Below are 23513 nucleotides of genomic sequence, written 5' to 3' on the forward strand. Positions count from 1 at the left end.
AAATAAAACTGGATCTCTTCAACAGGAAAAATTATTTACATTAGTTAAATTTTTCTCAATTCGTAAAAAGTATGATAATCACAGGGGGAAAGGTACAATGCCCCTTACATCTCATGGAATCTTCTAAGAATTATTCTGAAATCATGCCAGTTTCCACAATTTTTTAATTCTCCATAAAATAGTCTGGTTTTGTACTTCTGTTAGCCCATTCTCACTACAGCTTATCTTTATTTTCATTCTATTTATTGTAAAAGAAGAAAAATCTACTTATAAGTGTGTAAGTAAAATAGCAGAGGCCAACATGAAGACAACTAACTCAAAGGGCTAAACTTTAGCTATATATGGCCTAGCACTACTGCAACTCTCTAAAGAAAGCAGTCAAGCTTAAAAGGGGACCAAAGAAAGAAAAGAGAGATGGGAATCAAACAGAAAATTTTTCAGTATCAAAAGCCATACATGAGATAAAAATTAACATTTTTTTCTTGAGATTGGGTCATCAAAGGAGAAGCCAATAAAACAAAACTGATTAAAAACTCATATAGTGTACTAGCAAAAAATGTCAGCACAAGAGGGTAAATGTGTAAATGTGGTGGTGGTAAATACTGCAAAGCTAATGAGCTTCTCAACAATTCACTGAAACAGGTATCCAAAGCTATTTCCATTTTGTACGGGAGGTGGCAGAGGGGAATCAAGAAAATAGGGTATAAGTACTATGTGCTAGGTTTCAGAATGCATGATGAAGCACTGACTTAAAGAAATAGAACAAATAACACAGAACTCAGAGCCCTTACAAGATAACATACCAGTGATCCCAGCATTAAGTAGGATAAGACAAGAGGAAAGAGTTCATGCTAGCATGGGCTGCATAGCAAAACTCTCAAAAAACAAGAGAAGTCAAGAGGAATCATCTGCTTTTAGAGTGCATAAAATATGTTATGACTCTAAAACAAGAATATGATGGGGATAGGACCAAAAAACTTACAGAAATTAAAGATAAATTCACAAACAGAAGTTGGCTGGCAGTGAATAGAAAAAAATTTTTTTCCCAAAGAAGTCTAAACAGAATGTCAGAGAATAGATTAAAGAGGGTAGGCAACAGTAATTGCAAGATTCCCAACAAACAAATAAAATACTTCTCAGAAAACAGAAAAAAAAATCAAGTGTAGAAGTTTTCCAATTGAAACATTTCTCAAAGTAAAACACACATATTTACAGGAGGTTTATTTACCAAACCAGAACAGATGGCAGAGAAAAGTTAAGACCAAAAAGAAAAACTCTAATGAAAAGAGGGAAACATTCATTATTCATTTAAGTAGTTTCCAAAAGCAAAATATGTCCAGAAGCAAAAATACCAGGATAGTTTCTTTTCTCCTGGGAGCTGTTCCTCAGGAGCTATAACTACTGAAGCACAATTAATAAAAACTCAGAGAAATTGGAGTTCAACCTGAAGACCAGAAAAGCTAAACAGCCAGCCACTGGCTCTTACCTCAACTGATGGGGGAAGAGTTCTGTTTTGTGTTAATTTCATTGGTTAAATAAAGAGACTGCCTCAGCCCTTTAATAGGACATAAAATTAGGTAGGCGGCGTAAACAGAACAGAATGCTGGGAGAAAGAAGCTGAGTCAGAGAGTCGCCATGATTCTCCAATTCCAGACAGACACAGGTTAAGATCTTTCCTGGTAAGCCACCTCGTGGGCTACACAGATTATTAGAAATGGGTTAGATCAATGTGTAAGAGCTAGCCAATAAGAGGCTGGAACTAATGGGCCAGGCAATGTTTAAAAGAATACAGTTTCTGTGTAATTATTTCGGGTAAAGCTAGCCGGGTCCTATTACTACACTCAACCTCAGTCTGAAAATGGCAATCCTGCCTCCAGGAATCTCAGAATGAGACTGAGAGCTGCCTCCTTCCATTTTATAATCCTTTCTAGTTCTGGGATTAAAGGCGTGCACCACTACCACCTGGTTTCTATGGCAAACTACTGTGGCTACTGGGATTAAAGATGTGTCATTTCTGCCTGGTCAATAAGATTGGCCAATGTGGCTGTTTTACTTTTCTGAACCTCAGGCAAGTTTTATCTTTTAAAATACAAGTGAAATGCCACTACTACCTACCTTTCTTTTTAATTATTTTGAGACAAGGTTTCTCACTAGTCTGTGATATGGGAAAGTCATTTGTCAATCTGTTGTTTCATTGGTTAATCAATAAAGAAAACTGCTTGGCCTGATAGGTCAGAAAATTAAGTAGGTAGAGTAGACAGAACAGAATGCTGGGAAGAAGGGAAGTGAGCCAGATGCCAGGTCAGACATGCTGAATATTTCCCAGTAAGACACCACTTCGTGGTGCTACACAGATTATTAAAAATGGGTTAATCAAGATGTGAGAGTTAGCCAAGAAGAGGCTAGATATAACGGGCCAGGCAGTGCTTAAAGGAATACGCTTTGTGTGTTGTTATTACGGGGGCAAAACTACCCGTGCGGGAGCCAAGCAGGACGAAAAGCAGGCCTGCCTGCCTCCTCACTACAAGTCTGGTAGACTGGTTGGCTAGCTGGTGAGTCCCAGGGACCCATTTGTCTTCATCTTCCAGCACTGGCATTATAAATTATAAGCATGCACCACCATACCTGGCTTTTACCTTGCTTTTTTTAAAAAACAAAACCAAAAACATGGGTTCTGAGGATCACACTCAGGCCCTATTTTACAGCCTGAGCTATCTCCCCAGCCTAACAGCAGAATGTTAAGGAAGAAAAGTAAAATTACAGAATCCCACACAAAATTGATTTTTAAAAGTACGTTCACTGGGTGAAAACCTCCAATCTTATATACGGATACTTACCTTATATAGAAATCATATATAGAAATATATGAAAATGTCACTAAACTCTAACTAAAGCATATGAAACCTTTATTTGAATACAATATCCATCTAGAAATGAGAACATAGCTTTTTTAAAGTCACCAAAATATAGCAAAAAAACTTAAAAGAAATATTTATTTTTTAAGTGAATATTAATTTATTGGGTATGCCAAGAAAAGCAATAGGAGCACAGAAATGAAAAACATCAGAAGTACTAATAACTTCAAAATAAAGCTCAGAAACTGGACATGGTGGCACTTGCCTTTAATCCCAGTACTAGGAAGGTAGAAGGAGAAAATCTCTGTGAAGTTGAGGATAGCCAGGGCTGTATCATAAGACCTTGTCTCAAATAGGCAGGGAGGGAGGGAGATAGCTCAAGATTGTTTAAACATGTATAGTATATTAGTGTGTGTATACAGATAAGTGCAAGTGCCCTTGTAACCAGAGGTGCTGAATCTCCTGGAATTGAAGTTACAGGGAGTTTTAAAACTGCCTATAGGTGGGTGCTGAAAGAAATAAATTGTGATGGTCCATTTTCAGTATGATGAGGTGCCCTCATTGTTTTTTATCAAAGTTACAGACAACCAGGAAGCACCAAGCCTCTCTCTTCCCTAGCTGGTAGCAAGCACCTTCTTATCTCAGAACTCTGAGAGTTGAAAAGTTACTGGTAGTCTGCTACTACATATTCAGAAAAATCTCAATTTGGAGCAGTCTCAAGCCCTAAATTATTCATTAGATAAAGATTTGCTGCCTAAACCAATAGTAAAGGACTACGCTAAGTCCCGGACTATGAGAAATAGATAGAGCAGGAATTTCTTATGATCAGGAATATTAAAAAAAAAAAAATCACTGACTTATGTTATACCAGCATACCAGCTATTTTTGCCTTTTCTCTATCCAGAGTCCCTTTCTGCAGAATGGCATTATTAAAAACCATACATCCCCCTTTAAAAAATTATTGGGACACTACTAGAAATTGAAAATACAACCTGAAAAGCAAAGAAAATGTCTGTTAACTATATCTCTGAAAAAAGATTTCTGTGCCCTACATTGAAAACTTCTATAACTACAATAAAAACACAAATAATCAAACTTAAAATATGGGCAAAAGACCTGGAAAGCTACAAATAATCATTAGAAGATGTTCAATGTTATTAATTATGGGGCAACTACTAAGATACACTTTGCAATCAACCATTTTTATGATGTGAAAGACTCAAAAACTGGAAAAAGTTTCCAATGAGCACTAAGTTCCAGTTGGATGGTGTAAGAGGTTTTGAGATGCTATTTAATGCTCATTTAGGTGACTAGCAATAACATTAATGTATATTCATCTCAAAAGAACTGTAAGAACAGTTCTTGAAAAAAAATGGTGAATGTTTAAGGAGATAAATATGTTAGCCTCATTTGAATATTGTATAATCTATGTATGTATTAAAACATTATATAGTACTCCAAACAATATATATAATTTTTCTATTTTTAATTACTAGTTGAAGAAACAAAGTCAAGAGCTGAGACAATTAAGAGACCCAACAAGTCACCACTTATAATCTTATAGACTTTCCGTCTCATTCAACTTTAGTATAAGCTATGATTTACAAAGTTCTTCCAAAAACAGCTAAAATTTTGGTGTCTTGGTTACTCTAGAACCACAGGGGGGAAAAAGAGTTTACTAACTTCATTAATCAATTCTTCAATTATTTGGTAACAATTATTGAGACCCTATGAAGATTTTATTGTCTACATTTAGAGAACTGGTAAGTGTATTGTCTACATTTAGAAAACATACTACATATTTATTTATTTCTTATGTATAAAAGAGTGGTGAAGTATCTTCACCCTTAAATTTTAATAGTAGTCACCCTAGCTAAGGGTTCTAGTTAATTCTTGTCATATCTAAAAGATCGGAGATGAGGAAAAATAATATTAAAGGTATCCCATTCCAAACTGTCTTTCTTGTATGTGTATACTAATGTGTGTATGAAGGGGTGTGGGAATATGCATGTGGAGAACATAGGTCAACAATGAGTCTCTCACAAAACCTGGAACTCACATATTCAGCTAGGCTGCTTGGTTAGCAAGCCCCCAGGATTTCATTTCCAACTCCCCAGCACTAAGATCAGACATACTATACACAGCAACAGGCTTTTACATGAGTTCAGGGTATCCAAACTTAGGTCCTCATGATTGTGTAGTAAGCATTTACCAAGGCATCTCCCCTGTGCTTCCAAATTGTCTTTAACCTTAATGTTCACTATATCTAATAAGAATTCCATGAGCTAAGGAAAACAGAGTGATATAAATGTTTACATAGTTTTTCAATACATGAGCATATATGTGCATGAAATGCATGAGAAAACAGAAGCACAAACAAATTTGATTTTCTCTGGGCAAAGGAGGGTAGAGCATGAAGAACTTTGGAGGTCTAGAGAGAGAGCTCAGAAACTTAAGAGTACTAAAGAAATCTTCAACTCCTTGGTTACCTGGGAAATGCACATCAGAACTACCTTAAGATTTCATCTTATACCTGTAAGAAAGACCAAGATCAATAAAACAAATATCTCATGTTGGTGAGCCAAGGACTCGACATCCTACAGAGACACCTGCTCAACCATATTCGTTGCTGCTCGATTCATAATAGCCAGAAACTACAAACAACCTAGATGTGCATCAATGGAAGAATGGATAAAGAAAATGTGGTACATTTATACAATGGAATAAAAATGAAATTCACAAGTAAATGGATGGAGTTAGAAAAAAAAAGGTTATTGTGAGTGAAGTAACCCAGACCCAAAACGGCAAATAACTGTATTCACTTATATATGTATGCTAGTTGTTAAGGGACCACATGGATAACTTTCACCCCTAAACAGACCAGGCTATTGTCAAGGCTAATGGCTGATCTCCACCAAATGATGGGAAGGCCCTATTGCAAAAAAAAAAAAAAAAAAAAAAAAAAAAACTACATAACTCATTGAACACAAAGAACTCAAGCTGGTGCCTACCTAAGAGTTTTCACCCTTACAGGCTGGTATTTATTGTGCTAAATAAAAGATACTCTGCACACTACCAGAGGAGAAAGGTAAATAACAATCCAGCAACAAACTCTTCTATCTACAATGCTGACCTGCCTGCAAGATACTCTGGTGTAATAGTGACATAAATCTTACAGGAGTAACCAATCAATAATGCCCATTCCATGACACTGCTCAGGTGAACACTGCTCAGGTGAACAAGAACCTGAGACTAGATAGGCACCTAGCGAAAAACCAAATACTACTGTTCTACTAAAGGAATATAGCAATAAAATGATTCCCAACAACATTCTGCTATACACAGATCAATGTCTTTGCTCAGCTGTCATCAAAGAAGCTTTCTCTTGCAGTACATAGGAACAAATACTGAGACCAACAACTGGACAACATGCAGAGAGTGAGAGACCTTGGAACGCTCAGTCCTAAGCACGACCTCCATCAAATCCCCCCCCCCCCCCAGGGTTCAGGTAACTCTGCAGAAGAGGTGGAAGAAAGATTTGAAGAGCCAGGACAAGATGAATGACACCAAAAAAACAAGGCCTTCTAAACATAGCAGGACTAACACACATATGAACTCACATTCACATAACAACTCACAGAAAACGCAAAGAAGACCCTGGACGGGTCTGGGTCAGATAGGGTCCCAGCACTGAGAGGGGAAGTGGACACATGCCCCAACCCAGAAGTTATCTCCAATTTACAACTACTCGCAAAGGAAAAATTAATCTTCTTGAACAGAATTTCACTGGATGTCTTAGTTAGGGTTTCTATTGCTGTGAAAAAGACACCACGGCTATGGGAACTCTTATAAAAGAAAACATTTCATTGGAGCTGGCTTACAGTTCAGATGCTTAGTCCATTTTCAACATGGTGGGAAGCATGGTGGCATGCAGACAGATAAGGTGCTGAAGAGGTAGCTGAGAATTTTACATCGGATCCAAATGCAGCAGTAAGAGACTGCCACACTAGGCCTGGTTTGAGCATCTGAGAACTCAATAAAGCCCATCCCCAGTGACACACCTTCTCAAAAACAACACACCTCCTAATAATGCCACTTCCTATGAGCCTATGGGGGCCATTTTCTTTCAAACCACCACACAGGATATACAAACCTACTCCTAAATTCAGGACCATGCCCAGAAATAGATGGTCAACACCAAAATAAATAAATAAATAAATAAATGGCATTTTTGGAAGTTCCTTATCTCATATTGCTTTCTCTGAGTACTATTTTTATTCTTTTTTTATTCATTTTTTCCTCCCTTAGAGGATTTTGAATGTATTTTGTAATTTCTGGTTTTGTTTTAATAGAATTTCTATATTTGCAAACGTGTGTGTCTCTGTATCTCTATGTGTTACTTTTTCTCCTAGTAATATGTTTGTTTCATCCTATTCTGGTTTATTCATTTTTTTTTAGATGCCCATTTGTATTCTAATGAAAAAAAAAAAGAAAGGGTAAAGATTCATGCAGCCAAATTCCCCCTTTAAGAAAACTTTTCTTTAACATGCTCTCTCTCCCCCATTTGAAGGGGGAAGGCAAGACTGGATTAGAGGGAGTAATAATTTTTAGGTACTACAAAGACAATTAAGAAAAGTTCCTCTCCCTAGCTAGGTATTTATTGGTGGGGAAAATAAATATTTATGTACCAAGAAATCTTCTAATTCCCCTCATCTATTGTAAGGCACTCTTGGCTATAGATCATGGGTAAATAAGACTGCTAAATGAAGGATGTATGTTTTAAATATATAATAGTATGTTACTTTTGTATTAACATACATAAAAAAGCCAAAAAGTGCTAAAGGCAGCAAACAGAAATGAGAAGAAAACTATCAGGAAATGGCTTAGCAATTATATTAACTAATGCTAGATACTTTAAGGGACACAGGCTTTGGATCTCTGAGTTCAAGGCCAGCATGGTCTACAGATCAAGTTCCAGGACAGCCAGAGCTACAGAGAGAAACCCTATAACCACCCACCAAACCCAAGCAAATAAATAACAACAAAAAAAAGACTTTCCTAACAAATATACTCATGCTAAAGACTAAATTACACACCATGAGACAAATACTGCCAAATGTGGTGACACACACCTTTTAATCCTAGTACTTGGAGGCAAAGGCAGTGGATCTGAGTTTGAGATTAGCCTAGTCTACAAAGAGACCCTGTCTCAAAATATCTTTCAAAACTCAATTCTAAAAAGTTGCTGAAAATTTTGGTGCCACTATCTTGTTTCAACTAAACAGTACTGTGCATATTAATAAAGTTTAAATTCAGTAAAAGTCAAAAACCATTAAGATTGGGGTGGAAGAGATGGCTCATCACTGGGAATGTGTCCTGCTCTTGCAGAGATCTGAATTTCACTTCCCAATATCCAAATTTATATTTCATAACTACCTGTAACTCAAGTTCAACAGGATCTGATGCCTGTAGAAATTCTGGTCTCTGGCTACTGCATACACATATGCAACCCTCCCCTACAACCACACACACACAATTAAAACTAAAATCTTTTATTAGGGTGTGGTAGCCAATGTCTTTAATCCCAGTGCTCGGGAGGCAGAGGCAGGCAGATCAGGGCTATCACACAGAAAAACACTGTCTCAAAAATACAAGAAAAGAAAGAAAAAAAAACCTAAAATCTTTAAAATAAAAATTAACAGATAATTTGTCTACATGGAAATCTAAGATATAGCAAAGTTAGTAGAACACTGCCTAGCTGTGCAAGACCATGAATTGAATCTCCAGCACTGTATAAATCAGTGCATTACAGGAGTATCAGGGGTGGGAGGTGGGGTTTAATCATCTGTTCCAGAACAACTTGAGACCCTGTCTCAAAGAAAACAAAAACAAGAAAAAAAGAAACTTTACAAGGACCCAACTTCAGCTGTTAGATAAAACCTAATCATCTGTTTCTTTCTAAGAATGAAATTAGCCGAGTTTGTGTGACAAGAACTAAAATTCATATAGCCAACAATTTTCATTTTGTAGTAAATACTTATAAACAATTTGTTTAATTAGTTTAAAAAAAAAAGACAAAGGACCAAAAGTGTACTGGCTAGTCCAAAGGCTAAGTCACGAATATTACAAATTCAAGGCCAGCTGGAAACTAATGAGAGCCTGTCTAAAAACTAAAAGTGTTGTGGGAATTCGATACAATAACCAATTGTATTGGGACAGCTTGGCCCAATGAGCCTGGTATTCTCTGAGGATGTGTAACCAGATAATAACCAGAGGCAAGGGGTCGAGTACTCTCTTGGACGGTGGATGACCTGGCAGCAAACCATGCTTGGAGCTTCCCCACTGCCTTTTAGGAACGAGGTTGCAAGTAGTGGAGGAGAGCTGATTCCCCAGGGGGAACAGTAGAGCAGCTGGTGACAAGGCCCAGATAGATTCCTCATTCTGTCTTGTAATCAGTGTGCATAGATTTTGATATTAGTAAATAGTAACATAAACCCCAGACTTCCCTCTTTATAAAATGGAACTGATAATATACCTCAATGGTATATTTGCCTAGCATGTGTAAGTCTCTGGGTTCGACATTTAGTATCAAAAAACAAACAAAACAACAACAACAACAAAAAAGATCAACCTGACATACACAGCAATACCATATTGGAAAAGCAAACAAAAAGGATCTAGCTTTAGGTTTATACCCTAAATGTTTTTCAAGGTAGTTTATTATCATTTTCTTATGAAACAAAGTATTTGGTGAGGCTTTTATTTTTTTTGGGGGGGGGGGTTTCAAGACAGGGTTTCTCTGTAGCTTTGGAGCCTGTCCTGGAACTAGCTCCTAAAGACCAAGCTGGCCTCGAACTAGATCCGCCTGCCTCTGCCTCCTGAGTCCTGGCATTAAGGGAGTGAGCCACTGCGGCCCAGCATCTTTAAGCTTTTTATATGTGTATTTATTGTTATAATGTAAAAAGTGTTACTTAAAATGCTTCTCAGTCATAAAAGTTGAAAGGATCTATAGCAAACCATTATATATATATATATATATATATATATATATATATATCTCCAAATATTTGGAAAAGAGTCACAGAACTAAGGCTGAATCAAAAAAAATTGACAAAGGCCTAAAGCTGACTGGATCTTAACTAATGAGCCATTCTTCTACAGTTTACATTTGAACCAAGTCTCCTAAACTAAGCTAAATTAGGGTGTAGAAAACCACGTTAGCATTTAAGTGTTAATTCTGAGTCTCTTATTTTGGTTTCTAATAACTAAAACAAACTGCACTCTACTACATGTGACCACTTCCCCAAGTACTAGTGTACCAAATTAATGACCATGCCAGCCATCCCATTAAAAGCTTTTTCTAGCTAGTTACTTGGTACTTAGCTTTTTTATGGCACTTTTCTTTTCACATTATGCTCAGTAGTGCATGCAGCACACTACATTTAGGAATGCAACACACTTGTTTAGGAATGCATAGCCATGATCATAAAAATCCCCTTTCTATATTACCTAAATTTAGAAGAACTACAAAACCAAATTGAACTATCCTGTGTTTTTGTGATCTGTAATTCTATCTTACTGCTAAAATAAAGCTTTCATTGAAATAAAGTAATATCTTAAGTATCTGCAAAATACTTCATACACATCACCTAATAAATATTCGCTAACAACTGAATTAGTAAAAACAAACATACAAAAATTAAGGTTAAAATTGAATTTGCTAGCAGGTCATAGTGACACACACCTATAATCTCAACAGTCAGGAGGCTGAATAAGAAGGCTCATAAGCCTGAGGCCAGTCTAGCTCTCAGAGAGTTCAAGATCAACCTTGGTTACACAACAAATACACAAAATTGATTTAGAAAAAAAATTCTCTACATAAAGAGCTAAAAACAAATACTGCAAGTAATGGGCAGCTCATCACTACTGTACAACCAAAGGTGTACTACTGCCCACTCTTTCCCAAAACTCATAGTAAGCTTAAAATATTATGCAAAGAAATCATCCCCTGGGCTGGAGAGATGGCTCAGAGGTTAAGAGCATTGACGGTTTTTCCAAAGGTCCTGAGTTCAATTCCCAGCAACCACATGGTGGCTCACAACCATCTGTAATGGGGTCTGGTGCCCTCTTCTGGCCAGCAGGCATACACACATATAAAAAAAAAAGCTTTAAAAAAAAGTTTAAAAAAAAAATCATCCTCTAAAGTGTTTCCAATTAGTTCTTCAAACATTATCTGTTCACCTTTAAGCAGTTCTATCAATGACTACCAACAAAATCACAAACTTAAACAAGAATGTTCAGTAATGACAATGGCAGAGATACTGGCTCTTATGATGAGTCAAACTAGTAAATTATGGATAAATTGCAAAAAAGTGTAGGCAAGAAAAAAAGGAAGCTAACTCAAGTATCTGAATCCTTTATATCCAAAACAAGATAAAATACATTCTCAAACCTGCCATATGCACAGTAATAAGTTTTATTATTATTATTATTGTTGTATGTGCATGATATGTGTGGACACATTTGCCATGGTTGGCATGTGGAGGCCAAAGGACAAGTATGTGGAGCCAAGTTCTCTTACCACCTTTACATAGGTCCCAGTGATAGAACTCAGGTTGCCAAGCTTTACAGCAAGTCACTGAGTCATCTTGCTGGCCTAAAACATTTTTTTTTCAGTTGTGAATAGCATTTTATTCATTTTTATGTTTTCAGTGATCATAGTAAATGGGCTACATCATGGCATTCTCAAATGTACATGGCTTTGCTCCTATTTGCTACTTTCCACTTCTCTCCTTGTCCCTCTACTTCCACTATCCTTCAAAATTAACCCTCTCCACTTTCATGACAATACATTTTTAAATACACTAATTTTGGTCTATAGTCAAGTCAATTCACAAAAGGGCTGTATGTTTGTGTTTATATTAAACTCACACTAACATACCTCAGTTATTTTCCTAACAGAGTTCTAAATGAGCAGCAAAAACCCTCTCATATATCAAATAAAAGGTCTACCAAAGTTCACTCAAACATTTTTTTTTTTTGGCTTTTTTTGAGACAGGGTTTCTCTGTGGTTTTGGAGCCTGTCCTGGAACTAGCTCTCATAGACCAGGCTGGTCTCGAACTCCCAGAGATCCGCCTGCCTCTGCCTCCCGAGTGCTGGGATTAAAGGCGTGCGCCACCACCGCCCGGCTTTCACACATTTTTCTAAAACACAATTAAGGTGAGGTTTTGGCACAAGTCTATAATTAAAACCCAGCATTATATATGCATACATACATATAAGAACTTACTTGGAGTCCTGCTTCAGCTTCAGTTTTGTGATTATTGAGATTAAAGGTTTGGGGTTTGCTTGTCTATCCTATCCATTCAAGATAACTTGGGTCTACCTTATTTATTAGCTGTCTACTCTAGAACATATCTAAGATGTTTTAAAAATATAGGAAACAATTTGTTTAAAGAGAACTACTTTCTAGGTTTTTATATGAAATAATATATACTCAGAGACATTCTAGAATCTATCCACCTTTAAAAACATGTATATTGCTATCTTATTTACTAAAACAAAGAACTGGAATAAACCTAGTTACCTGCCAATAGATAAATAATTTTGGTATATATAAATATACAGATGGAATACTTTTAGCACTTATGTAATCACAAAACTTGCAAGAAAATGAACTTAGAATATATAATATTTAAGGCCATACAATCTCAAAGAAAAACCTACTCATTTTCCTTCATATGCAGAACCGCCAATGATCTATGTGTATATGTAAACAAATGTACATATCAATACAGCAGAAGTAGAAAAAAAGACCAAGAAAGGGTAAATATTAGGAGATGAAGGAGGACTGAACGCAGGAGATGAATACAAGCTATGAAAAGGAATATAGAGCAAATTGTTTTTCTAGCTCTATGTCACAAATTTTTCATTTCTGGTGTGTATAAGACATAAATATATATATTGAATAGTGAAAGTATAAAAGCCAAGGTGAAGCTCTACAGCTTCAAAATAACTATTCTAACCATGCAGAAGTTCATTGAGACATAAAACTTTGGGTTTGGTTAATTTTGATCTGCGGTGGTTTTTATTTGCAAGGTTTTTGGGTTTTGGTGGTTGTTTGGTTTCACTGGATAGCCCTGGCTGTCCTGTAACTCTCTTTGTAGACCAGGCTAGTCTGGAACTCAGAGATCCACCTGCTTCATCACCACTGCCTGGCAAAAGCTTTTTTATAATAAAATTATTTTAATTTTTTTCCAGACACTTACATCCATCACTAACTTATGTCTTTCTTGCCAACAACTACCATGCTCAGAGAACATGATTCATTAGAGATATTTCTGATACACATATGCTGGGAAATGACAAAGCACTATATACTAAAAAGAAAAAATTTAAATACTAAATTTCTGTGTTCAGCAATAGCAAAGAATTGCCATTTATAAAGAGTGGTAATGAAGCCAGGCATAGTGGCACACACCTTTAATCCTAGCACTTGGGAAGCAGAGACAGGAAATCTCTAGACTGGAATGACTTAGCCCGATAGGTAAAGACAGAGGGGTTCTTTATTAGTTTTGTTTCTATTTCACCATGAGATTGCAGTGCTATGCCTGAGTGTCTTCTAATGGCCTGTCAAAGAAAACTTCCTTCCTAACGAAGAGTAGTTTTGAAAAAGAGAAGTAAGATTTTAAAGTGTAATTTTCAATTTTCCCATGGACTCTGAAATGTTAAAATAAAATTGTTAGCTCTTTTAGTTTTTTGTGGGTTTTTTTTCTGTGGGGGAGGGTAGTCTGCACACAAGTTCTATAATGCTATGCCAAGGAGATGGCTTGGTCGGTGCCTGGTGCCTGGTGCCAAGCCTGTCAATGTAGGATCAATCCCTAGAATCTCACTGAATCAGCCAAGCTATCTGTCCTCTGACCCCCCCCCCCCCCACACACACACACAAAATGTAAAAAAGAAAAAAAATTAAGTTTTATACTACATGTTTGGTGGTAAACATCTGTAATACCAGTACCGGAAGCAGAGCAGGAAAATCATGAGTTCAAGGTCAGCCTGGACTACACAGCAAGACCTTGTCTAAAAATATTAATTTTAAAAAGGATTATTACAATTAAATCAGCTGTCAGTTGGCTAGTGCCAATCATAATAAACAGTAAAAGTTTAAGAACTCTACAACAAGCCAGGAGGTGGTGGTGTGCGCCTTTAATCCCAGCACTCTGGAGGTAGAGGCAGGTGGAACTCTCGAGTTTGAGGCCAGTTTGGTCTACACAGTGAGTTCCAGACCAGGTAGGCTTGCATGGAAAGAAACTGAAATTTTTAAAACGTATACCCTGGCAATGCTGAAGCATGCATGGGCAGCCCATATACAGCGGTTCTGTTGAACTTGTCCATATCGGGTTTCATGGTCTACTTAAAAAAAAAGGAGGGGGAAAGGAATTAGGGGCTAGAGAGATGGCTCATCACTTAAATTCTCTTCTAGAGAACAAGGTCCAGTTTCCAGAATCCACATGAAGGTTAACAGAGATCTGCAGGGCACACACAGTGTAAAACACTCATATACATAAAATAAAAATAAATAAAATTGTTTTTAAAAAGGAATAATTTGGTGTTCAAACACTAAAGCTTGCATTAGTAGAAACATGTGTGATGTGACACACACAGTAAACAAAATAGGCTTTAAAAAATATTTTAAACAAAAATACTGATTTTATTTGAGACATAATCTCACTATATCACCTTGGTTAGATATAGAAATAAATACGCAAAGAAGTATATGATAGTTTTTGCCTTTAATCCCAGCACTCAGGCTGAAGTAGGATAACAAGAAGTTGAAGGCTAACCTGTGCTATATAGTAATCACAAACACCCATTAATATTTATTTTTTCTCTAATAGTTAAGGTGAACTACCTATTTCCCCAATAAATTGTGCTGAAATCTTAATCCTTAATGTAAGGAAGGGAAGTAGACCTCTACCCTCTTGAAAGAACTAATGCTGCTGTACAGGGTTTTCAAACATCTGTTTCATACAGTAAGAAATTCCTCATCAATTGTCAGCACCTTGACAATGGACTTCCCAACTTCTAGAACTATGAGGAAATGAAAAAAAAATTTTATAAAGTACCTAATCTATAGTATTTTATTGCAGCAGCCCAAATGGGCTAAAACAATCCTTACTGAAAGAACCTACAAAAGGAAGCTATGTCTTCAATATAGCCATGAACATACCTGGTAAGTATTTTGTTTCCTAAATAGTATTGTATTTAGCAATCAGGGGAACTAAAATTTACATCTAGACTTGAGGCTGATGTGATGGCTCAACAGATTAAGGCACTTGCCGCCAAGCCTAAACTCAGTCATCACAATTCACGTGGTGGAATGAAATAGTATATGCTTCCATATCTACACATAGTAGAATGAGACTGACATAAATGCACACACATACAAAATTTAAAAAAAAAAAAATCGGTTTTTCCAGATAAGGTTTCTCTGTGTATAAAGCCCTGATTGTCCCGGAACTCACTTTATAAACTAGGCTGGCTTCAAACTCAGAGATCCACCTACCTCTGCCTCCCTCCCACATGCTTGTTGCGATAAAAGGCATGAGCCACCAAACTTGGCCAAATCATTTTTTAAAATGATTGATTTTTATCTTATGTGCATTGGTGCTTTACCTGCATGTATGTCTGTAGGAAAGTGTTGAATTCCCTGGAACTGGAGCTATAGACAGTTTTAAGTCACCATATGGAGGCTTGGAATTGACCCCAGATCCTCTAGAAGAGCAGTTAGTTCTGTTTGTTGACCTCTGAGCCATCTCTCAAGCCCCCACACAGTAACTTTTTAACTAAATAAAAAACAAACAAACAAACAAAACGAACAAGGTTGATAAGTGTAGCTAAAGCAGAAAGACCTTACCAACTTATCTACCCAACCACAACAGTATTTTGAACCTAAAATATCCTAAAACAAGATCTTGTACACTCAAGTATGGAATACCCCTGGTCTAAGAAGGTGTGAGACTGAACTCAAAAGAACTATTCCAGCCCAGCGGTGATGGCACACGCCTTTAATCCCAGCAGTCCAGAGGCAGAAATAGGTGTATCTCTGTGAGTTCGAGACAGCCTGATCAGGTTCCAAAGCTACAGAGAAACCCTGTCTCAAAAAAATAAAATGAAACAGAACACCAAAAAGCCGCTGGGCGGTGTGGCGCATGCCTTTAATCCCAGCACTGGGGAGGTAGAGACTGGCGGATCTCTGGGAGTTCGAGGCTAGCCTGGTCTACAGAGCAAGTTCCAGGACAGGCTCTAAAGCTACAGAGAAACCCTGTCTGGGGGGTGGGGGGGGGGTGGGGGGGGATCACATGAGAGGAGATTCAGCTCAATGGGGGTTATTTCAAAATTGGCAAAGGAATAAATTAGGTTTGAGTGACAGAACTACACTCCATTTCTACAGCACTGCTCATCTTGAAACATTCATATTGTATACTTAGGAGCCAGGCATGGTGGCACACACTTTTAATCCCAGCACTTGAAAAACAGAGGCAGGGGGATCTCTGAGTTCTTAGACAGCCTGGTGTGCAGAGTGAGTTCCAGGACAGCCAAGGCTATATAGAGACACCCTGTCACGGGGGGAAAAAAAAATCATACCCTTAGGAAGGAACAAAAACCTTAACTTGGTAAAAACCAGTTTAAGACACAGGTACTAGGGTAGACTAGAGTGTAAACAAAAATTATGACTTCTACCTCTCCTTTTAGCTAGAACTAAAAACAATCTCATAAATATACAGTGTTTCAAGTAAACTCACTATTTAGAGACAACCAATAAGAAAAATGTCAGAAATAGATTACTAGGACTATGTATGTTTTCTTAGAGCAAATTTAGGCTGTTCCTGAAAAGCATGCTCCCATTACTACCCCAGCCTCCAGAAGAGTAACAGTAATATAAATTCTACAGAACACCCTAGTAATATTTTTTCATCAGCACATCTGGTTGAATAACTAAAGTACACCATTTACGTATCAGGTCCTGATAAAGAAATCTTGTTTTAAGAGTTCTCAAGCCGGTGGTGGTGGTGGTGGTGGGTGGTGAGTAGATGGGTGGTCTTAGTTATTACTTAAAACTATGGTATCAAAATATTACCTGTGACTCTAAAAATAACCTTAACAATAGGAAGTCTGATTTGTACACCCTACTCACTTCACTCATCCTCCAAAATTTATATCCCCATATGAAATGATAAAAAGTAAACATAATTTTCCATTGTTAGAGGACTCTAGAAATCTGACAGTCACTTCTACACAAAACTAGCATTACTTTGCTGAGCAGTGGTGGCACACACCTTTAATACCAGCTCTTGGAAGGCAGAGACAGGAATCTCTGTGAGTCTGAGGCCAGCCTGGTCTACAAAGGGAAGTTCCAGGACAGCTAGGACTGTTACATAGAAAAACCCTGTCTTGAGGGGGAAAAAAGTGAAAAAATATTACTTCATTTGAAATTACTAATTAGCCATCTACTAAAGCTACAAATGCAGTTTTAAAAAAAATTAAAGTTTTATACAGGTAATCACAGCTACTGTTTCCTTTAACATTTTGTGATACTGAAAACTGAACTTTAAGGATATTAAACAAGGACTCTACTGAACTACATTCCCCAGCCCTTTCTTTTGAGAGAGGGTCTTACTAAGCTGTCCAGGCTGTCCTAAAACTTCCTTTGTAGCCTAGACAGTTTTTGAACCTATGATCTTACTGTTTCAGCCTCCCTCAGTAGCTAAAATTATAGGCCTGTGCTACCAAGCCAAACTTTTTTTTTTTTTTTTGAGACAGGGTTTTTCTGTAGCTTTGGTGCCTGTCCTGGAACTAGCTCTGTAGACCAGGCTGGCCTCGAACTCCCAGAGATCCACCTGCCTCTGCCTCCCGAGTGCTGGGATTAAAGGCGTGTGCCACCAAGGCCCGGCCCAAGCCAAACTTGTAACAGTTTTTAATACCTCACAAATTACTGGATCCTAACCATTTTAATTTTGTTCTTTTTAACCTAAACCAAGTTATTTATTGCCCTATGATTTCAGGTCCTTATTTAATAAACAAGTAGATAGAAAAGATAGCCTATTTCATCCAATTTTGCATGTATTTAATTCATGTATGTGTGTGGGTATACAAGAGCCACAGCAAGAGTGCAGGGTCAGAGAACAACTTTCACAAGTTGGTGCTGGAGACTGAACTAACTGATATCAGGCTTAGTGCCAAGTGCCTTTACCTGATGAGCCATTTCCCAGAGCCCTTCTTCAGGTTTTCATATACTGAGATTTTTAAAGTCAGACATGTATATGCCAGTGCTAGGAAGGTAAAAACAGAAGTTCAAAGCTATCCTGGGCAATACAGCAAAACCTTGTCTCAAAACAAATAAAAAACACTCAGATTTTTAACTTAATGGAACACAATCCTATTCCTGTCTTGCAAAAATACTATATTCAAGTATTCATTCAGGATGGAGATATAGTAGAGTATGTAATATCCTAGATTCAATTGCTAGTAATGGGACAGTGGGGGAAACATTGACATTCAATGTAAAAGAGAGGTATTTTTTCTTTCCAAAGCTTATCCTTAGAGGTTTATCCTTTAATTTGGACCCAAAGATAAAAGTTCAAAACATTGACCTACTAATACTTAGATCAAAATCAAAACAAAAAACAAAATTATTGCCTGACTACCGCTATAAAGTACTCTTATACTAGAAGTCACATTTGTTTAATTTTTTTAAATCAAAAATGAAAAATTTTCAGAAGCTTGGTTAAAAAGCATGAAAGTTCTGAAAACCAGGACTTCATTCTATAAGCTAAGATCCATTTGGTTCTGCTTCCAAATGGTGACTTGGCTTAAAAATAATAGTCAAAGTAAGATTTTCCTTAGTTTGATCACACCCAGATCTACATAAAGAACTAAGTCCAAAAATTTAGTATTTTGAGAAAAGCTGAGTTTTAAAATTATTGTTGTGACATTAGACAAATGGGAGTTTTTTATATTAGTTCCAAGAAAAAAACTATCAGTCCCTAATGACAAAGGAAAACAAACCAGTCTGAGAAGTCCTTTTAAATGTGAAATAACTGAGTACTGCTGAGTGCTAGGTTATAGGGGTTGCCTAGCATGTAAAGGTCCTGAGTTCATTCCCCAGAATAACAACATATATATATATATATATATATATATATATATATATATTATACACACACACATACATATTTTGTAAGGGAATAACTGAAACTAACAAACTTAACCCACAAAATTCTCAATACTTAACAAACACAGTACTTAAAAATGGGTGGCTGGGAAGGACCAGACATGGTGGCTAATATCCATAATCCCAGCACTTGGGAGGTTGAAGCTTTTAAATTGGTTGCCAGACTGATCTACAGAGTGAATTCAAGTCAGCCCAGACTGTCAAAAAAAAAAGAAAAAAAGAGAAGAAAAGAAAGAAGTAAATAATAGTAATATTAAAAATAAAAAGTAGAAGCGCACATTCATAAACGAAACTGTAATAGAAAAATTAAATACCAGGATCAGATCCTTGGCACACACAAAGTGTCTTCCTGTAAATCAATTACATCTGAATTATTGAGTATGATCGACCAGGCATCTTTTGACAAATTTATTTTAAAAACACATACATAGCTGGGTAGTAGTGGCCGATGCCTTTAATCCCAGCAGAGGCAGGCAGAGCTCTTTGAGTTCAAAGCCAGCCTGGTCTACAGAGCTAGACAGAATTCCAGGGCAGCCAGGGCTACAGAGAAACCCCATCTCGAAAAAAAAAAAAAAAAAAAGAACATTTATTTCCATTAGAGGAAATTTAAAGCTTGATCAACTACTTTGCATGGAACAACCACGTGCTGGTAATTGTTGAAGCTGGGTAACTGCTACATTCTCTCACCCTCACTAGATATTTAGGAGCAAGTTCCAGACAAGTTTCACAGTTCATATGGCCTTGGGTCATTTAGAAACCAAGTTGTTTATTTACTAGTTCTTGGGTAAATGAAGTTCTGAGATTATTTCATTTTCATTTCCAATATTATTTCAGTTTGGTCCATTTTTTGGACAAGAAATCATCAGTGACACTTTCATCTATGATATAGCTGAAATTCTGCTTCCACCATTAACACATGTTCATTTCCTGTAGAGAACAGAGCTAACGAACTGATATTTACATAGGTGCTTTCTAATACTCATTATTACTTAAGTCAAGCAAACTAACCTAAGTCTAGAATACAGCTGCAATTTATTTATAAAATGAAAACTTCCCTATGAGATTAGGGAAAGTTTGATTTAAAAATTTTTTATATCCCTGGCATTGTGGCACAAACTTGTAATTCTAGTACTCTGGAGGCTAAGGCAAGAGGGACCAACAATTTCAGGTCAGACTAGGCTATACTTTAGAATATTGTCAACAAAAACCTTTTATAATAAGATTACAATGATGCAATAACACAGTTTTCAAAGCACTTCGGCAATTTTGCATGGACTTTTACTATTCACTACTGACTGAACAGGATGATGACAGTCACTCTAATGAACAGGAGATCACAGGAGACACATGGATTAAGCATCTGTACGTGGAATAATAGTAGATGCATACAGGACCTTCCTAATCCCAAAGTACTTATCCTAAAATGGAAAGAGTGTCTCAATATGCAGCCCAGATTGGTCTTGAAGTTGAGATTGTCCTGCCTCAGCCTCTGGAACAGTTGGGACTTACAGGCATGTCCCGACACACCTGGAAAGCATTTGTTTTATTATTTATTAAATGTCTATGCTGCTATCAAGTAAGCTGTGTCTTAAGGCACAGGTCCTTATCTAACAACTTGATTTCAGAGATGGAAACACACAAGGCAATTTATTATTGCAGAGACTCAGATGAGGCTGAAGTGCACAAGGGAAAAAAAGATTGATATTTACTTAAAATAAAAAATTTCCCCAAAGGTTGAGGATATATATAGCTCAGTGGGAAAGCACTTGCCCAGGCCCCGGGTTCAATGCCCAGTTCATGAGGGTGGAGGAAGAAACCATTCCCCAATAATTAATTCCACGTTTCCAGACACATTAAAACACAAGTTTATACTTAAGTGACTTCCACCTCAAACCTGGTAGGAATTATTGGTGACGAGGGATTGCTATCTTTTCCAAACACCTAACTAAAAGTTCTACAATCTCCCAATTTCAACCTCTTCGGAAGCTGGCCTCCCCCTCCCACTCAGATTCAGAGAATTACAAGTAAAGAATGAACTCGATAAACTGGCTTAACCGAGCCAAATTAGGGATCCAAGCGACCGGAGATGAAAGGAGGTGGGGCATTACCTGCAATTCACACCAGGCGACTTCCACTGTGGTCTCGGTGTCCAGACCTTTGTAGACCGTCTTAAAGGACCCTCTGCCGATTTCGATATCAAATTTGAGGAAGCGCCCGTCATTGGACATTCCCACGGCCTTGGTCTCCAGCTCTTCGTTGTCATCCTGTTGCTGGTTGCGTTCCTCCTGCAGCTCTTTAGCGCTGCCGCCGCCGCTGCCACTTCCACCTCTGGACGGCGGCTGCTCCTCTTTGCTCCCCACCGGGCTGGGCTGGGACACCGGGCGGTCTTGGCTAATACTGCTGGGGACGGTCGCGGTGGCCGAGCCGACGACGGCTTGTTCCCCAGGGGAGGCAGCAGCTGGGGGCTGCTGAGACACCTGGGAAGCAGCGGCGGCGGTCAAAGTTTCCTCTCGGTGAGGCTCGCGGGGAGCGCTCTGGGGCACCACTGCGGGCACGCTAGGCTGGGGGACAAAAAGGGGGAGGCCCGGCAGCTCCAGCGCGGTGGCATTCGAGTCGCAGATGACGCTCCGGCGGAAGAAGCGGTGCTCCGTGGGGGTGGTGGTGGCGGCCGCCCCACGGCTGTCCTTGTCCATGGTGTGACGGCGGCGCCGGTATTCTTCGGTTCTGCCCATCCCGGAGTCGGCGACCGCGGCCCCCAGTTTCTCGCCCACGGAAGAATCGGAGCTTGAGCCATTCTTGGGGACTGGCGCCGGCGGCGAAAGGAAGCCCGGGGTGCCGCTCTGCTTCTCGGCGGCGCCGTCAGACATGGTCGGTCCGCTGGAGTCAAGAGTGCGGGCTCGGCTTCGTGAATGAAAAGGGGGAAAGGGAGGCCCGGAAGAGCCACCAAGAAGTGCGGGGCAGCGCTCCGACGACTCCCGCTCAGCACTGACAAGACGCCCCGAGGGCGACGCGGGACTCTGGGTCCGGCTGCGGCGGCTGCTGCTGCTGCGGCTCACGGGGCGGGCTCGTCGGCGGGCGAGGCAGGAGCGGAGCCACGGGGGTTAGCGCCGCACAGTCCGCATCCATCCTGCAGCGAGCGGTGGCCGGTAGGGCTGTGGCAGCACTAGCGCCGCAGTCATGAGGGGCAGGGCGCGGGGCCGGCTCCCGAGCGAGCGGATGCGACGAAAGCCAAAGACGGCTAAGCTCCCGCCGCCGCCGCCCGCCGAGCACGGCGGGATAGGCCCTGAGGGCGGAGGCACAGAGCGCGAGGGACGAGCCCCGACGCCGGGCGGTGGCAGCCCGGGGCACAGGAGTGGGAGGGGCCGCGCAGGGGAAGGAGGGCCGCGGCCCAGGTTCCCGGTCACTCGGTCGCCGCCTCAGGCAGCACGCGCCCCAGAGAGGGGGACCAGTCTCACAGGGCGCCCATCACCAGACGCCGAGGGCCGGAGCCTCGAAACCTCGAAGCCTGAGGAGCGGCCCCCCCCGTCCCCGAGGCCTCCCCGCCCGCCCCGGGCCTGGCGAACCTCTTCCCCTCTCTGGCCGGCGCCGGCGGCAGAGGAGGGAGGGAACTGTGGGGAGGGGAGGGCCGCTCACCGCGGGGCCCGGGCTCCGCTACTTCTCTGGCCAAGAGGAGAGAAGACCGAAAGAACTGGGAGGAGGGGAAGCAGGGAGAGAAAAGAGCAGTCACCCCACTAGGTGCCTTCTGTCAGCGAAGAAGGGAGTGCGGAATGGCCGAGCAGAAGAAGCGCGTCCGCCCGGGAAACTCTCCGCTTTAAATGGCGCCGATGTCTGAAGCCTCCACACAGCCCGCTTGGACCCCGCCCCCTGCTGCCCGGGGCGGCCCCGCCCACATCGCTCTCGGGGGCTCTCGCGCAGGCGTGCCGAGCTCGAGGCACAATGGGATTGGTAGTTTTAGAGTGGAAACCGTGAAAGGGACCAGGGAGAAAAGCGCCTACTACTTCCGTGATGCCCTGCGATTGTTCTAGCCTAGTACCTCCTGGGAATTGTAGTTCCTTTTTTTGAAAACCGCCCCTTCTGAATGCCTGATGGGAGCGTCATCGTGGGTCGCTCAATTCCATCCTAAAGTCAGTGCTCTCTACCAAAATCATTATTTAGGAATCAACTGCAAAAGAAGACAAGAAAGGAGAGAAAAAAAAGTCATGAGGAGAGAACGAAAGACTTCCGTCATGTTCTGCTTAAATAGCTCACAGAGCTGCCATGCAATGAAAAATGATCTGTTGTTCGCCTTTAATGGAGAGCCTCCTTAGAGTTGAGTGACTGGGGGTGTGGGAGTGGAGGGGGAAGGCAAAGCTGGATAACCAGAGCCCGAGCTCGAAGACTCCCGGGAAACTTTGTGAAGAGTGCACAAAAGATCACTGTTGAT

The 23513-nt window shown here is 39.8% G+C and overlaps 1 protein-coding gene across 15 annotated transcripts in view; it reads right to left on the reverse strand.

Moving 5' to 3' along the window:
• The window catches only part of Wnk1 (WNK lysine deficient protein kinase 1), a 118716-nt gene extending 95776 nt beyond the window's left edge, over positions 1-22940 (reverse strand). For 7 of the 15 annotated variants that reach the window (XM_041634796.1, XM_041634805.1, XM_041634787.1 and 4 more), the window contains exon 1: positions 21199-22939. In XM_041634796.1, the coding sequence (XP_041490730.1) occupies positions 21199-21957 (759 nt within the window). In that variant the 5' untranslated portion in view covers positions 21958-22939. Of the gene's footprint in view, positions 1-21198 lie in introns of all 15 variants that reach the window. The other 8 variants (XM_041634877.1, XM_041634885.1, XM_041634834.1 and 5 more) reach the window with 5 other exon arrangements.
• Between the last annotated feature and the right edge of the window lie 573 nt (positions 22941-23513).

This window comes from Microtus oregoni, unplaced genomic scaffold, assembly GCF_018167655.1.
Source record: "Microtus oregoni isolate MIOR12 unplaced genomic scaffold, Mior012 000002F_ref0000024, whole genome shotgun sequence".
NCBI lineage: Eukaryota > Metazoa > Chordata > Mammalia > Rodentia > Cricetidae > Microtus > Microtus oregoni.